This window comes from Tyto alba, unplaced genomic scaffold, assembly GCF_018691265.1.
Source record: "Tyto alba isolate M040663 unplaced genomic scaffold, T.alba_DEE_v4.0 Super-Scaffold_26, whole genome shotgun sequence".
Lineage (NCBI taxonomy): Eukaryota > Metazoa > Chordata > Aves > Strigiformes > Tytonidae > Tyto > Tyto alba.
This window is the reverse complement of record NW_024881300.1, coordinates 21,805,129-21,820,953: the sequence shown is the minus strand read 5'-3', so window position 1 is coordinate 21,820,953 and position 15,825 is coordinate 21,805,129. Positions and strand designations below refer to the sequence as shown.

Genomic DNA, 15,825 nt, shown 5'->3' with positions numbered 1-15,825 from the left:
GAGGTGGGAAAAGCAGCTTTGCCCGGGTGCAGGACCCGGCCCAGCCACGCTTACGCTCTTTTACCAGAAAGACGGGATTTGCACCCGTTTGGGCAGTGACTTGGTGGGGTGTCACATCCCCCCCTCCCCTCCCCAAGCAGGGACAAGACACTGAGCCTCCCACAGCAGCACAGAAATGGGGTGCAGGGACCCCACCCTCATCCCTGCCCCCTCCCCAAGGTCAGGATGAAGCCCGAGGACCCCCCCCCCCAAATTGTGCTGGGCAAAGCTGGCTCCGGCAGAGCCCCCCACTCGTGTTTAATACCAGTGGGGCTACTGGTTTAATACTGGGTGCAAAGAGCAAGGTGAGGGCTGGAGGTGCCACATCACTGGGGGTTCACGGGGGGGGGGGGGGGGTTAGGGGCACCCGGCCCCCAGAGGGGTGGCAGCTCTTCCAGCAGCAGGAGAAAAAGAAAAATAAATCACACACCCCAAAGATGGGGGGGGGGGACAGGCCCCCCAAGGCAAGGGAGAGGGAAGACAGGGGAGGTAGAGAAGAGTAGAAAAAGGAAGAACTGGTTATCAAAATACTTTATTTCAGGGACATCCCTCAAAAAAAAAAAAAAAAGGGAAAAAAAAAAAAAAGAATAAAGAAAAAAAGAGAAAAAAGGACCCTCCTTGTTAGACAGACATCTCCACAACACCTTCAGGGCTCCTTTTAAATCAACTAAAACAATCCGCTGCTTAAAATAAAAGACAGGTCATTTTCCCAATCAGACTTTAGTCAAGAATATATATATATTTTTGTTCCTGGGGTGGGAGGGCAGGGGGGAAGAAGGTGATGTTGCCAGCAGTTCACAGCAGTTTTCGGCTCTCTCGTTACACAGCAGATAGAACTGCATTGCTGAAGACACTCAACACACAGCAGGGCTAACTAGGAGAATACAACTCAAGGCTAGCAAAGAGGGAGAGGGCAGAGAGAAAGAGAGGAGGAGTGAGAGCAGCCGAGGGGGCTGGAGTCCTCTGTGCATAATTTACATGGAACCGGCGGTGGCAGAGCCGGGGGGGGGGGGGGGGGTGGCCCCGCTCGCCCTTCGGGAGCCGGAGCGAATCGTCGCGGGCGTCTCAGCTGACAAAAACTTCCAATATTTTTTTTTGTTTTGTGTGGGTCTGTTGTGTTTTTTTTTTTTGTTGTTTGTTTGTTATTTTTTTTTGTTTGCTTTTTTTTTGTTGTTGTTGCTGCTGTTTTTGTTTTGTTCAGTGTGTTTCTTTTTTTTTTTTTGTTTTTTGTTTTTTTTTTTTAAAAAGAATCCCGGCCAAAATAAGACAGAACTGCAAAATCCCAAAGTGGCTGCTTTTACACTATTTATAAAAACATGAACAGTCACTAAGGGGGGGTGAGGGGGGGGCGGGGGTGGGGGGGTAGGCAGAGCGGCGCTCCGCGCGCGGCCCACTATACTTTCCCCGGGATTTTGGCCCGCTTGCGAGCGATGGCATCTTCCACCGCCTTGAGCTGCTTCAGGAGCTCCTCCCGTCGCGACAGGGTGCTGGACTTGCCCGCCTTGGCACCCGTGGGGCCCGGCTCGGACGCTTTGCCCGGTACGCTCGTGACTTTGCTGGAGCTCTTGGATTGAGGCGAGAGCTGGCGTTTCCTGGCAAGGAGAGAAAGGAGGTGGTGAAGGGGGAAGGAGGGGGACACACACGCACGTCGCGACAGAAACAAACCCAAAAATCGGCATCGCTGCGGCGGGAAGGATCCTCCTGAGCACCCGCAGCTCCCCCCGGGGAGGGGGGGGGGGGATGTGTGTGTGCGAGGGGGATTGTGGAGACACAAGCAAAGAGGATGGGGAAGAGCAGGGCAGCCCCGGAGCGTGTCCCCTCCCGCCCTCCCCGGTCTCAAAAATCATCACGGGGGGTGCAGCCGCTGGGAATGGGGTTCACTGGTCCCCGCAGCTGGCAGCAGTGTTTTTTTTTTTTTTTTTTTTTTTTCTGGGTTGGGCTGTGACCGGGACCGGCCTTCCGCTGGGATGACGATGGCAGGACCGGGAAGAGGAGATCGGCATCACGAACGCGCCCCGGCCGGTTCCAAGGACTTAAAAAAAAAAAAGTTTTATTTGGGAAAGCCTGTGCCCCTGCTGCTGCCAGCCAGAGGAGCGGCTGGTGGCAGAGGGTCCAAGACCCAAGGATGTGGTCACAACCAGTCTGGAAAGGCTTGAGGTTCCTCTTCACTGCTAGAAAAACAGGACCTCAGGGCCTGAAGGAGGATAGGGCTGGGGGAGCTGGGGCTAGGCTCTGGTTTGGGAAGGCTCTGACACGCAGAAATAGAGATTTGGTCGTGCCCCAGGCTGGGGAGAGGGGATGGCATGAGTCCTGCTGGCCGAGGGGATGCGGGATGGGGCCGTGTCCGTTTGGCTCACAGAGATCCTCGGAGAGATGACACTAGGGAGAGGCAAAAGCAGCGCCGGCTGGCTACGGGCAAGGAGGAGAGGGGAAGCTTCAGGCGTGCCGCAGAGCGCGCTCCGCAACCCGTCAGGCAAAGGGCTCCGAGCGGAGCACAGCCCGAGGCCCCTGCAGCCACACATCCAGCTCTGCAGCGGGACCTTCCCAGCGGGGCGGCGAGCGTGGACTGCCCAAAAATGGGACGTGAGCCGGTCACCTGTCACCGGAGGGGACGGGGAAGCGCAAAGCCGGGACCGGTCCCCGTTCAGGTTCCTGCAACGGCCCCGTTTTAACGTCTCACAGCGGCAAAACGGGCGGCTGAGGGTACGCCAGGCTACGTAAAAAAGGGAATTGGGCACCCGAGCTCAGCAGCGGGGTGAAGGGGCTTGTGCTTTCTTTCTCATTAGCACTACGCAGCGCGAATGAGTGGGAGAGGCGCTGGCATGACTGAGCTTGCACCTAACCCACTTGGCTCCTCTCGTTGGGACTGACCTCAAGAAACCCCCAGGCTCCTGCTCGTTTCTGAGCTGGAACAGCTTGGCTGGTGGCTCCCCCCGTGAATCCCTGAGCGCTCCTGGCTCCTGCCCAGGGAGCTTCGTGTCCTTCCTTCTCCTCGTGCCTCCACAGAAACTACGGCCAGGGAGCCTCCGAGCTGCCCCGAGAGGAGGGACCAAACCGCTGGAGGAGTGTGAGCCCCAGCCTGGCCCACAAGAGACCCACGAGAACGAGCAGGCACTGACCTGTCCGTCTGCGCAGGAGAAGGTTTCGGGTTCTGACCCCTCTGTCGCTCTTGCTTGGGTGAAGAAAGTCTCCCGGTTGCTTTCCTGTCGCGAGAGCCTATCGGGACAATAAATGGTGAAGACGTTCTCGCTCGTACGGGGCGCGCTACCCCTGCCCCTGCCTAGCGAACGGATGCTCTCTGGAGACCGACCGGATCATGCCAACGCGAGGCCAAACCCAGCAGCAGCCGAAAAAGGAACCTACCCTCGCGCGCCCCGTCGTCAGGGGGAGCGGAAAAACTAGCCAAGGGTGTGCCCCATGGTCAGCCCCGCCAAACATCGCCTGCGGGGAGCCGCGCCGGCCTCTCTTCCCCCTCGGGCTGCTGGAACAAGGCTCCTCCGCTGTGATTTCAGGCCTATGTTTGCAAACCCGTGGGGCAGGGCCGGCGCTCCATCCTCCGCTCGGTGTGCCACGGGCACGGCGGCACCCGGGCTGGCTCCGCGCCGGCCCGGTGACAGGGCGCGTCGGCGGGAGGAGCGCGGGGGCCAGCGCAGCTCTCGGGGGCCGACCCACCGGCAGCATCGCCCCCCGTGGTTTGTTCGGCACAGGCTAAAACCCTCGTGGCCTGCCCCAACGGAGCTGCCGTGGGGCCCACTCGGGCCCTGCAACGGCGTTATCCTTGTGGGTTTCCCCACTCGAGTGCTTTTGCTCAGTCCCAGTTCAGTCAAGGGTACGCTTGCCATGGGAAGGGGGGTGAGGCTGAGGTGCCTTCAGGGCTCGCGTCCCCTTTTGCTACTGCTTAAAAATGCTTTATAACAGAACAGACAACAAATAAAGTACACAAGTACATCTACAGCCGTGTGTCTGTAAAATCAGCACGGTTTGCTAGGTTGGCCCATCCATTTGTCTGCAGCCCAGCAGTAGCTGTGAACTAGATCCCAGTGAACTTCAACCTCACCCAGTCCCTTCCGCGCTGCCTTTGCAGGAGTTGAACGCAACCAGGCTATTAGCACAGAAATTTTTTCTGGCTGGCACCCAGAGTCAACAAGATACACCTACGGCCGAGACAACAGGGAAAACAACATCACGTGTCAATGCCGGCTTGTACGTCAAAACCAGGCACCTCTGGCTGACGACTCCCCCCCCCCCCCCTCTTTGTTTTTCAGCAGCGGCAGCGAAGGCTGGAGCGTGGAATTTAGGTCCCTCTCGATGCAGCTCGCTAGCTCAGTTTTCCGAGGTGCTAATTAATGCTGCTGCTGAGGATTCGGCCACGGGGGAACACTTGGAAAGCCCGCGTCTTTCTAAACATACAGGGCAGATTGTGTCACACACCAAGTGGGGAAATCGTCTCGTTTCGCAGGACGGGTGATCTAGCCAATTATTGCACCCATCCCCGAGCCTTGGCAGCCCGCGCTCCCTTTCTAAGCACTGCCACAAGCCTTTCTACCAGGAGGACAAAGATCCGTCGCGATGTGCGGAACTACGAGGCAGGGAAGACCCCGGGATACAGTCAGGGAAAACCCTCTGACTTCCACAGCCACGTCCAGCGACGTTCCTAGAGAACAGGAGGCCGCTGTGGGATGGATGGGGACCTACAGCGGAGATGAGTTTGGGTTGTTTTTTTTTTTTTTTGCAGTGTTGTTACACAGACATAGTGGAGCCAAGGCACTCGCAACGCGCACCACAAGACAGCTAGGCAAGGCCGGGTTTGGCCTGCCCGGGGCTGACCTCGCCTCGCTTGCTTCACAAACCGGAGCGTCTCACCTCCACCGTGTTTTTTGCAGCAGGGTGGCTAAATACGCCCGCGTTATCTGGTGGCAATCGCACGCTCTGAGGTTTTGCAAGGACGCACGCCTGCAATTAACCTCTTCAGCGAGTGGACTCCTGCAGCAGAGAGACTTTCCCGGGACGTTCAGTCGCGGGAGCACCGCGGCAGAGCAGGAACCCACAGTCCCTGGGATGGCTGATGTCTCACCTCTGTCAGGCGACAGGTTCGCCCGTTTGGCTGGAGGAGAGGTCGGCCTGTCTTTGTCCGTCGGCTCGTATCTCTTCCTGCTTCCTTTGTCAGCTGCCTGAAACGGAATTCAAACAGACAACGGGGCTGAGCAGCCACTTCCCTCTGGGGAGGGAAGCAGGCAGGGATGTTTCCTGTGACGGGTGCCCGTGATGTGCTGGCCGGCTCGTGCAAACGCATCTCCTATTAAATTCTTTGTTGATACCAGTCCCAACCATCACTGGCACCACGTAACCCCCCAGCGACCGTAAGCAAACAGCAACATCCTCTGGCACTGGGGCTAGCGCTGCGCTGTTTTCATAACTGTCAGAAAGAGGAAAAATAGCAGCAGCATTTTGTAGAGTGTTGTTTTTTTTTTTTTTTTTTTTTTTTGGCAGCACCAAGGATAGCAAACTTCAAGGAGGCATGTGGAGCCGTGCCTTATTCCAGGATGTGGCCGTGCCAGCCGGTAGTTATGTGTAATTGCACGCTCCTCCCCACGGAGCGCGCTTCGCAGACTCGATAAAGGCGCCTCACGTCACAGCACAGGGAAGTAGAGAAAACCGTGGCCTCAGACTGCAACGGGGAATTTGGACTGTCAGGAAAAAAAAAAACATTTAACGCTTCAAAACCAGGAACCTACCCCACGTGACTGGGGCCAACGCCCTGCTCCGGCGCAAAAGCCCACAAGGGCCAACTCTCCCAACGTGATCTGGATTGCAATCTCGGCCGAAGGCACCGAACTGGGACATCGGGCTCAGTCGTGGAGGGGAAAGAGCCACGCTGCCCGCGGAGAGCCTGGCTGGCGGCAGGCACCCCTGAGAGGGGAGGTAATCACCGCTTTGACTCAGTTAAGGACTCGTCGGCAGCTCGCTCCGGAGCGGGCAGCTGGAGGAGAGCTCGCTCGGAAACGCGCACGTCTTCCCCTCGGTGCACGGGCTGCAGCCTCCAAGAAAGCGAGGGAAAAAGCCCTTGAAGCTGCAGCAGGAATGCGCCCCAGGGGAGCCGCCAACACAGTCCCAAAACTCAAGCCACCACAGGGTGTGTGCTGCCAGACTGGTTCTGTCTGCCACCCTTCAATCCCAGCTCCAGACCTACCCGGCTGAGCTCACCCCCGACGACGGCGCGGAGCCTGGAGCTCCCCCTCTGCCAGCCCTGAGCCCCAGCAGCATCACCCCCCCCCACACACACCCCCCCCCCGCCCCTCTCACCTTATTCAAGAGCGTCAGTTTGATCTCTTTGTGAGCGCTGAAGCCCCCTTGTTGAGACTGGGGGGCTGAGGGCTGCTGGGTCTGGAGGAGCTGCTGCGATTTGCTCCCCTGGGTGGGCTTGGCCGATTTCAGGAGCTGAGCAGGCACATCCCGTTTCCGCTTCTCCTCTTTAGTGCTGTCTTCTTTTTTTGACTTTCCTGTTAAAAACGAGAGAGCTGATGTAGTGACTTGAGACCGATTCCTTTCGCCCGTCCTCCCTTTGAAGGGGCAGGGCAAGGAGATGCTGCTCCAGGGACTGAAAAAGCCCACACCAGTTAGCACAGCACGTGGCCCCAGAGTTAGAAGATTCAGGAAATGAGAACTGCCACTTAAGGTAAAAGACAAAGAACAAAAGGCTCTTGCCACCAACTCTGCTGTGGTCTAAACAGAACAGAGGAAGAGCAACGTGATACTGGAGTCGTCCAGAAGGCTGAACATCATCTCGCAAGGGTGAAAGAGAGCAAGGCAAGGGAGGGGGCATCAGGCAGAACTCCCAGGTAGGCAAAGGCATCTTTACAGCTGGAGACACATGGATGGAAGGATGCAAACGTCTATTTGCTCCACAGCCTCCCTTCTCCGTGGCCTCTGGGCTCCCCTGGTCCACACCTGCCACACGCACCAGCCTCTGATCCACAAAGCTCCTGGAGGCCGTGGTACCGCCAAGCAAGCCGCATGCAGATCTCTGCTCCACCCCCCCACCCCCCCCCCCCTTTCTTTTCCCAGGACCCCTCGGAGAAGAAAATATCAAACCAGGTACCTCTACCTTTCTTCTGCTGCGCTGGGGTTGGGGATCGGGAGCTGGCTGAGGAAACAGGACTGGCCAAGTCCGCGTACATGTCTTCGGAGTCGGCGCTGCGTACAGAGCTGCTGCTAGAGGAGGCACTAGAGACAGAAGAAACGCTGCTCACGCTCAGGGACCTGGAAAGAGCCAAGAGCTCGTTATAGTCACGAATGCAACAAGAATCAGGCAGCGATGAGACAGACACCTTTGTTGCAATTCCCCTCAGTGGCTGGGATGGGAGAAAGCTGCCACGGCAGGCAATAACCAGGAAGAGACACAGGCCATGTCTCCTGGGGCGCAGACGGTATGAAAAAATCCCAAAGGTGTTAGATGCAAGCCTAGAAAGTACTGTTTATTTATAAACAGGATTAAGGCAACACGTAAACAGGTCACTGTTCCCCCAGGTAAACAAAAAGTGAAAGCAGGGTGTGCGCTATCACATACAGGTCACTGTTATGGCTCGGGTCAAGGGTTCCCAGGCAATGTTTTTGTTGTTCAGCACCCATTTATTCATGGAGGCTTTCAAAGCCCTCGGAATCCTCCAGCCCACAGCTCCTGCCCAGCTCCTCAGGGTACAGGAGAGCCCAGCTGCCTGTTTTGAGGATGCACATACTGTCACGACTCATAATGACAGGGAAGATGCCTACAAGATGCCTATCTTCTAACAGTGCCTTAAGATGACTATCTCCTAATGGATTCACAGCATTAAAAATGGCAGGCAATCATTATATTAATTTAAGGAAGACTTTCCACTTAGAAATGTGCCAGACAAAAATACACGGCTACGCACCAGACTTCCCTTCAGGGGCACGCCACCACCGCGGCGGCTCCAAACATCCCGGCGAGCTGGGAGCCAGCTGGCACCGCAGCCCCTGGGACCAACGCGGGCACCGACTACGCGAATATTGAGGCAGCCTCTCCAGCAGGTTCTGCAAGCCACGCTGACTTCGGCGCTCCGGCAACGGCCCTGCCAGCAAGGTCCAAGCTCCCTCACTGGCAGCCGGCTTGCGTACGACCCAACGGGCTGGGGCAGCTTCAGCACAGACTAGCCCTGGAACGAGCCGCAAAGCCTCTACCCGCTGGCATCCTGACAGAGACGAGGTTTGAGAGGTCGCGGGGACCGTTGCGACGGCGACTGGATCAGCCAGAAGCTCCTTCTCCAGGATTCTCCTGGCTACAAGGTTGTGACAGCAAATCTGGTTCGGGCACACACTGTACCTTCCTACGTTTCCCCGCTTTCCCACGCGCCTGGAAAGGCGGCGAGCACGGCCCCAGTGCCACGCAAGCAAACACCTGCATTAAGTTCTTCCCCACCTTCTCTGAAGCCCCCCGACGGCAGGGCAGCGCAGAGCCAGCGTGCCCGAGCGCTCTCTGAACCTCTTGCATCACCCCTGCCTGATCTGATGAATGCGACAAGCATGTAGTAAACAAGTTTGCATTTCCGTAAAATAACGCGGATGTTGAACCTGGGAGTTTCACAGAGTTCAGGTACGTGAATTACCGCTGGTCAGAGCCAAGTCCTACTTAATCCACTAGTTTTGGACTATCGGTCTACTTTTAAATCACTGGGAATTGTCGTGTCTCAAGGCTGCCTGTGAGGTTTCAGGGATTCCTGTGTGAGAACAGATGCAAAAAAAACCCGAATGAAGGACTCGAAAGAGGTTTACTTCACGACTCTCTACTGGAGGGAGTTAGCTGTTTACGAATCCCACAGACTAACAGCCACGTAACTATTCACTTGGGGCTAAATGCAAAGGGAACTGGCCATGCAACTTTGCCAGCAAAGTAAAAATATCATTAGCTGGGCCTTTTAGGCATTTTCTGACCTACCTCTCCTGACAGGCCAAGCATCTTCCCTAAGGACATTCGGTAACCAGAGGTAGTAGAGGTTTAGAAGAGCAAAGCTCTGTAGCCCGAAACTGTTAACTTGTAAATAAATTAGGATGTGGGATCAGCCTGGCCATAAGGAGATGTTTTGGTCATAATTTAGGTAAAAAAGGGGCAGTTCGGCATACACGACAGATTATTTCCTCGAATGAGCCACAAGAAGGCTACCAATGTCGTACTACCGTCAGGATTCAGGGCTCAGGATCTGGAACACCACCCAAAGAAACAATCCTGCTTCCCATCCTAGTTACCTATAGCTTCTGATACTTGAAGCTAGAGAGAGCTTTCGCTGCAAGAAACCACAACAGTTAAGGATAGTTATAATCTCTTCCTTACGGAGGGTCGAGGCTGTACCTGGATTTCCTGGACCCAGACGGGGAGTGGGAGACTGAGGCTGACGATGATCTGGAATGAGATCTGGAGAGAGACCGAGACAAGGACCTAGATCGGGAACTGGAACCACTGTAGCTGCTGGCACTGCCACTGATGCTGCCGCTGATAGTCCGCCTGCAAGACAGCAAACGACATCCTCACCTCGCTGCGCTCCGCCGTGAGACGGGGTTAGAAGAAACTGTTTAGGGACAGTTTGAGCATGATGCCGTGGTCCTGCATTGGATACAAGATTGGTGCTTTCCAAATGCGATCGTTTCAGATGTTCTTCTCAACCTTGCGTTCCCAGTCCTGAGGAAGCATCTGTTTTCTGAACAGTAGATGTTTTATGCAAGACTGAATAATGCTAATGAGAGCCAGGCAAAGAATGAGCTAAAGCACCTTAATCCCGTACTGATACCAGGAGCAAAACGCTTCCTACAAAGAAAAATTGCTAACTGCGTAACACAGTGGGACTACCTTGTATTTCAGGCTATACAAATCATCATACGCATTTTTTTGTGACTAACACACCAGTACTAACATAAATAGAGCTGCTTCTCATTTGCACAGCAGGGACAGCGCAGGGCAGTGGGGTTTGTGTGGGTATAAGCATGAAAAAACCCTAGACTGGAATAAAGAACAAGAGAGGTGACTAAGGACATCCAAGATTATTACTAACTGGTTAAAGTGAGTGAAATGCAAACTAGAACTGACAGAGTTTCTAGGGAAAAGAAACTGCCGCGATCGGTTTTCACCTATGGAGACGTAACTGCTCAAGCCCAGGCCTTTTCTTCAGCTACTGGGAAGAAACAGGAGAAGTAATCCCATGCAAAATTAAGAATTGACTTGGGATGCTTCTGAAAACCTGAATGGAAAACAGACTTACAGCCATCTTCAAAACAGACTGACAAAAAGCATCATTCGATGATCCAAGAAAATCACATATGCCGTACTGCAGGCATAAAACATTCTCAGTCTCCTCGTGTGCTCATAAAACAGACGTTTCTAGTAAATACATTCCTTAGGCACCAAACGACTGCTTCCATAGACTAGGCACACCAGGCACCCTACTGCTATTTCAACAATTCTAAAGAAAGAAGGATGTATGATGAATTTCAGCTGTGCTCAACTGAATCCGTGTCCCTCCAAGAACAGGCAACACTACCTCCGTTTACCCTGTAACATTTTCAAGTACAGTACAATGGATTAAGCCTGATAAACATATTCAAATACCGACAAGCGCTCCTTGTTTGAAAACTAGCAGAGGCCTCTCTCATTTCAAATGCAAAGGGAGGAGAAAAAGACAACAATTAGAGGACAGGCGGAGAACACTTGAAACATTCAGAGTAGTCACACAGAATGAAGCCAGGAAGAGAAAGTAGAGCAGGGGAGCCAGCAAGTTGCGTACTGGGGACAGCAAAAGTAGTGGAGATTTTTCTCCCCTCCTCCAGCAGTACTGCTGGACGCTGACGAACCAGCTCCCGGGACCACACAGAAATACTCCCTGTGTACTGGCACATGCTTAGAGTAAACGGGGTCCAAACCCATCACCACGAACCTCGACCCTCCAACCCGTCAGATCTGCTCTCTGGACCAAACACACCTCTGCCTCCTTGCTGTGTGGCCTCTGCAACCAGCAGCTCTCAAACACGCCTTCTTTCGCACCGCAGACCCTGCATTTTGACACACTTCATGGATTCCACCCACTTCATCCCCCCACCAGCCTTCAGAGGCAGGAACCACTTGATGGGGCAAGTCACTAGCATTCACCCCCAACTCCTTCCCTCTCTTCCCATTTCCTTCCTGCCCCAGGAAACAGATTTCTGCTTTAATACTGGAGAGTCCTTGGAAGTTGGTACTGCCAAGAGAAACCCAGGATTTGCTCTATCTTCCAGGAGATCAAGCCTCACTCCACCCCACAGCTTTCTTACCTCCTGGGTGGAGTCCTTGTCTGACGTTCCTTCCTTCTTGCCTCTCGATTATCCCCTGGTTTGGCTGGCTCTGGTGCAGCTGCTGTAATTTTAGTGAGTGGCTGAGGGACTGGAAGGGCAGCGAGTTTCTTCACAGATTTTTCACTACAAAAATTAAAATTTTCACGTGCGTGATCAAAGTCGGTAGGTACAGATCACTGACGTTCTCAAAAGTGATGAAGTGCACTCATGTCTGCTGTTGACTAAATATTATACGGGTACGATTACTGTAGATACAGAGACTTGGCTACTTCACCAAAACACTCTCAAACAATAGCGGCTCCCCTAAAGGGATCTGTCTCCCATACTCTAAATCAAGTCACCTTTTCAGAGACAAGTTAATATAGAACAGCCAATTTTGGAGACATACGACTTGTAAATTAACTAACGAAGTAAACTGTGTGGAATTGCTGTTTCTTATTCTTTTGATTCAGTGCATTTTCATCCAAAATGCATACACCTACTTAAAACCTGCCACGTAGGCTCCAGAATCAAATGCACGCAGTTTACGCGAAGACGCTTTTCCCCCCTCACACGGATCAGCAGGGAGCAAAGAGCCCGTGTGTGCAAACGTCCCTCGGACCCGTCTCTCGGCTGCTGTCACCCTGCAGAGTATTTGACGGGTAACGCCATCGCAGCTGGACCGCTACGCAGTGATTTTGTGACTGTATCTAGCACTCACTACGCAAGGCAGGAATCGCTTTGGCTCGTCAGCGCTGCTCACTTCTAGGCTCAGAGCACTCCAACCTCTGCTCTAATAGCTGCTCAACATCCCCAGCACCGATGTCACACCTACTATTAACTGTGGAGGAGGCAGCTGGTCTGCATACAGAAATAGAGACTGTTAATTCCTTCTCTTGTGCTTAAGAGTATCTGCATTCATCCCCTGAAGAACGCAGGATTAAGTGCATGCGATGTCATGCAGCAAAAAAATATCCCGGTGCTAGTGCAGGCTGCTGGCTGCTGTCGTGTGTTACCAACCCAGCACAGCAACATGCACTACAGGGGGGTGTGAAGACATCACTGGAGGCAGAGAGTGTGACCTTAAAGGGCTGAATCCTCTGAGTCGAGAAGGGGGAAAGGAAAAAAAAACCATGCAGGTCAATAAGGTACGAGAAGTGTGGCAAAGGGGATTGTCCCATATTCTGGAGAATTCAGGGGGATTCCCATGGTGTCATTTATTTTCAGGTCAGCTTAAAAGAGGTGACATCACTACAGGGTTGTGTCACCTGCCAACGTCTCCATAATTTACTGTGTATTACAGGAGTTTATGAAATAGCAACTTCAAGTATTTAGAAGAGGAGCGCTGGCAAAATCTGCCACAAACCGTTTCACAGCTACACTACTGGTTTGTCTCCAATATTAACAGGAGATGAGGCTGAATCATTCCTTTATTCTAAGGCTGCGCACTAAAAGCTACAGTAGAGGAATGAATTAAACTTTCTTACAGCTCCTGCGTAAACATATCTGCAACCACAGAATGTTTAAGTAGTAAATCACACGTGTGTTTAAAACACTCGTGTACACGACAGGGGCCTCGGTGTGGCACTTAGGGACGCGGTTTAGCCGTGGACTTGGTAGTGTTAGGTTAACAGCTGGACTCGATCTTAAGGGTCTCTTCCAACCTAAATGATTCTGATTCTCTATAATACTTAAGGATACCTGTGCAGTTTAACTCGGATTTAATAAGTGAAAGTGTCATCATTTGATTAAATATGCAAAGCTAAAGCATTATTCTACGTGGGTCATATTTTGCATCTTCCCTTTCTTCCTTATGGTGTCAACCAGGTCAGAAGGCTCTGACTCAGGGGTTAGGTGACTGTTCGGAGACTTTTCTGCGCTGCGTTATCAGAAGGGAGGTGAAGCCTTACCCTTTACCAGCAGGTGGTAATAACTCCCCTTTCGCCTTCGCAAGCGGCTTGTGTGGGGACGGTGTTGGAGAAGGAGAGGGTGAAGATGAGAAGGACCGTGATCTGGAAAGGAAGGACACATCACTCAGCTCAGTCTCTGGGGCAGCAGAAGGCTTTTCCTGGCCTTCAGTGCATTTAGCCACCGTTCCCTCCTCCGGCTAGCGACCGCACCCCAGGAACTAGTCCCCGTGGGTCTCAGCTTATCCTAGTTTCAAATTTGGACTCTGCTCAACAAAACCAACTTCTGTGACCGGCCCAGTGGTAAACATAGAAAATAAAAGGAAAAAAGTAGGGTCAGCTGCAAGAGAGGCACTCTCCGTTACTCCACACCACCACCCGAGGCTTTCTCCATACTCTGTATTCTCTCCTTATGAAGAGCATGTCTACAGGAAGGTAAGTGGGATTTTGACTTGCAAGTTCAGCATGATTTGCTTCAACCTGCTTTACGTTCCTCTAACTCCTAGCACGGTCTATCCTTTAAACAGCAGCAAAAATAAATCTTGGGAGGAAGACACAAAAAAATACATCTAACTGGATATCTGTAATTTCTGAAACACAAGGAGGATATCAAAGCCAACAGATCAAAGGGCAAGAGCTGTTTCCTAAGCTTGGGACTGACCAAAGAGGCAAGCCACCTACACAGCACACCAGATGCTGGCATTCGAGTGATTCATCCCACTGCCAAGACTGGGAGTACCCTTGTTGCAGCCTTGTACTTCAAAAAGCCAGTCACCAAGGCGCCTGGCTTTCTGAGGAAGAGTTAGGCACTTGGGTGTTCCTCACCCTCCTGCCTTGAGAGAGAGGCATGCTAAGGGAAGCGTGTCACCTGTGCCTGGCATTGCCCTGCAAGGAGCAGAGCCTGAAATGGGGTGGATGAGGGAAGGGCAGCCTGCTCCCCAGAAACACGTATGTGCTCGCATGGAGATCAACTCCCACCCGAGCCCTTCCTAGGAGAAACCAGCTCTCCAAAAGCGACACTGTGCGCTCCCATCAACTGCGTGACCCACTCTGGGTATCTGTGTGCTTTTAGCTCTGTAGAGGTGCCTGCGTAAGGAGCCAGTTCTCCTACTATGCGTATTCCAGACTTGGGAAACTGTCTGCAGGGGCAAGGAAGTGGCAAAGGAATAAACATGCCTCTGTTTAATCAGCAGAGCACGGGACACTGCATTGCTACTTTGAAGCATCAGGACTATCACAAGACACAACTGCTTTAATAAAGAAATGTGATTTGCCTCTTTAAATAGAAATTCCAGTGCAACGGAAAAGAGATGCCAGTAACTTCTTCCAATTGTAAAATGCAAATGATGGAAACGTTAATCTCAGCCAGGCTCCTATGACCTCTCAGCTACCGCAGGCATGGGAAAGAGCCCAGCCACAACAGCATGGTACTCGTGGGTGGGGGTACCGGGGAGAGGAGAGGGTGGCTGACGTATCTGCTTCATTCAACCACCAAACCAGCAGGCTGCCTTGCAGTCTATCGTACTTCCTTCACTCAGGAAACTGGTTTGAATGTTCTATTTCAAGAGTTGGCCATTTGCCTTTAAGTAACAGCAAAAGTAGCTGTTAGCAAGTGTTTGGAAAACAGTACACCATCACTTTCAAATCCAAGGAGCCATTACCTGGACCTGCTGCCTGAGAAAGAGCTGTGTCTTGAAGAGCGACTAGAGTAAGAGCTGTAAGATGATGATCTGGAACGAGAGCGCGAGGAACCTGAACCAGAATAGGTGGATGAACGAGAAGAGGACCTGAAAGAGAAGTATTAAAATTCAGTGCCTCTCAAGAAGTATTCCGAGGCCAAGGTGGTCTTTCCAGTACACTCGTCCCAAGTTGTCAAGCACTGCTCCAAAAATTACCTGCCGCCTTCTCAGTGGTCTGCCAGCATTACAGCCTCTCCTCAGTGCCCCCTTTTCTTTTAGAGAGGATCCCCTTGTTGCTACTCCCTTTGCACCCTTGGATAAGCCTCCCCTCCCCTTCATCTAATGACTTTCCATCCCTTTTTGAGGACTCCTTCCACACAATTTTACACTGTTTCGCCCGACAAGCCCCTGTTAGGTTGGGTCACACAGGTATGAGAAAACAGAAAAAATCTCAGGTGCAGTGACCCCAGCAAGAACAGCTATCTACTTCAGGAGGGCTTTGGTTTTTAGATCCATATCTTCAATTCAGCGTGTTCCTCATTCCTCTCTGATACTTTCCCCCCCTCTTTTCAGGAGCTTCAAAAGTTCAAGCATTTAAAGAAAATGGATCCAGCTTATGCCTCAACTCCCCTAGATTCAGGGTGCTTCTTCCAGAAAAGTGGTTTTTATCTTGCACCCGTTGGTTTCTGAGCTCTACTGCAGCCCTCCTAAGGCTCTGTCAGGCCTCCACAACCCCAGTTTTTTCCCAGTAGCATCAGCATACTCTTCCTGGAGGGGGTTTACCTCACCCCCCCAGCACTCCCAGAGCGAAGAAGCTCCAATTCTCACAGCTTCCAGCTCTTTCTGCTCCTATTAAGGTTGGTTTTCATGCAGGTGAGCTACTGATC

General features: G+C 52.6%; 1 protein-coding gene across 7 annotated transcripts in view; it reads right to left on the bottom strand.

Annotated features, from left to right (window-relative positions):
- Window positions 1-1,312: 1,312 nt before the first annotated feature.
- ZC3H18 (zinc finger CCCH-type containing 18) overlaps window positions 1,313-15,825 on the bottom strand; it is a 48,158-nt gene continuing 33,645 nt past the window's right edge. For 5 of the 7 annotated variants that reach the window (XM_042797508.1, XM_042797503.1, XM_042797505.1 and 2 more), the window contains 9 exons: window positions 14,921-15,046; window positions 13,263-13,364; window positions 11,353-11,496; window positions 9,404-9,556; window positions 7,139-7,299; window positions 6,343-6,539; window positions 5,114-5,210; window positions 3,159-3,255; window positions 1,313-1,631 (listed from right to left, as the gene is read on the bottom strand). In XM_042797508.1, coding sequence (XP_042653442.1) covers window positions 1,433-1,631; window positions 3,159-3,255; window positions 5,114-5,210; window positions 6,343-6,539; window positions 7,139-7,299; window positions 9,404-9,556; window positions 11,353-11,496; window positions 13,263-13,364; window positions 14,921-15,046 — 1,276 coding nt within the window. In that variant the 3' untranslated portion in view covers window positions 1,313-1,432. The remainder of the gene's footprint in view (window positions 1,632-3,158; window positions 3,256-5,113; window positions 5,211-6,342; window positions 6,540-7,138; window positions 7,300-9,403; window positions 9,557-11,352; window positions 11,497-13,262; window positions 13,365-14,920; window positions 15,047-15,825) is intronic. The other 2 variants (XM_042797507.1, XM_042797504.1) reach the window with 2 other exon arrangements.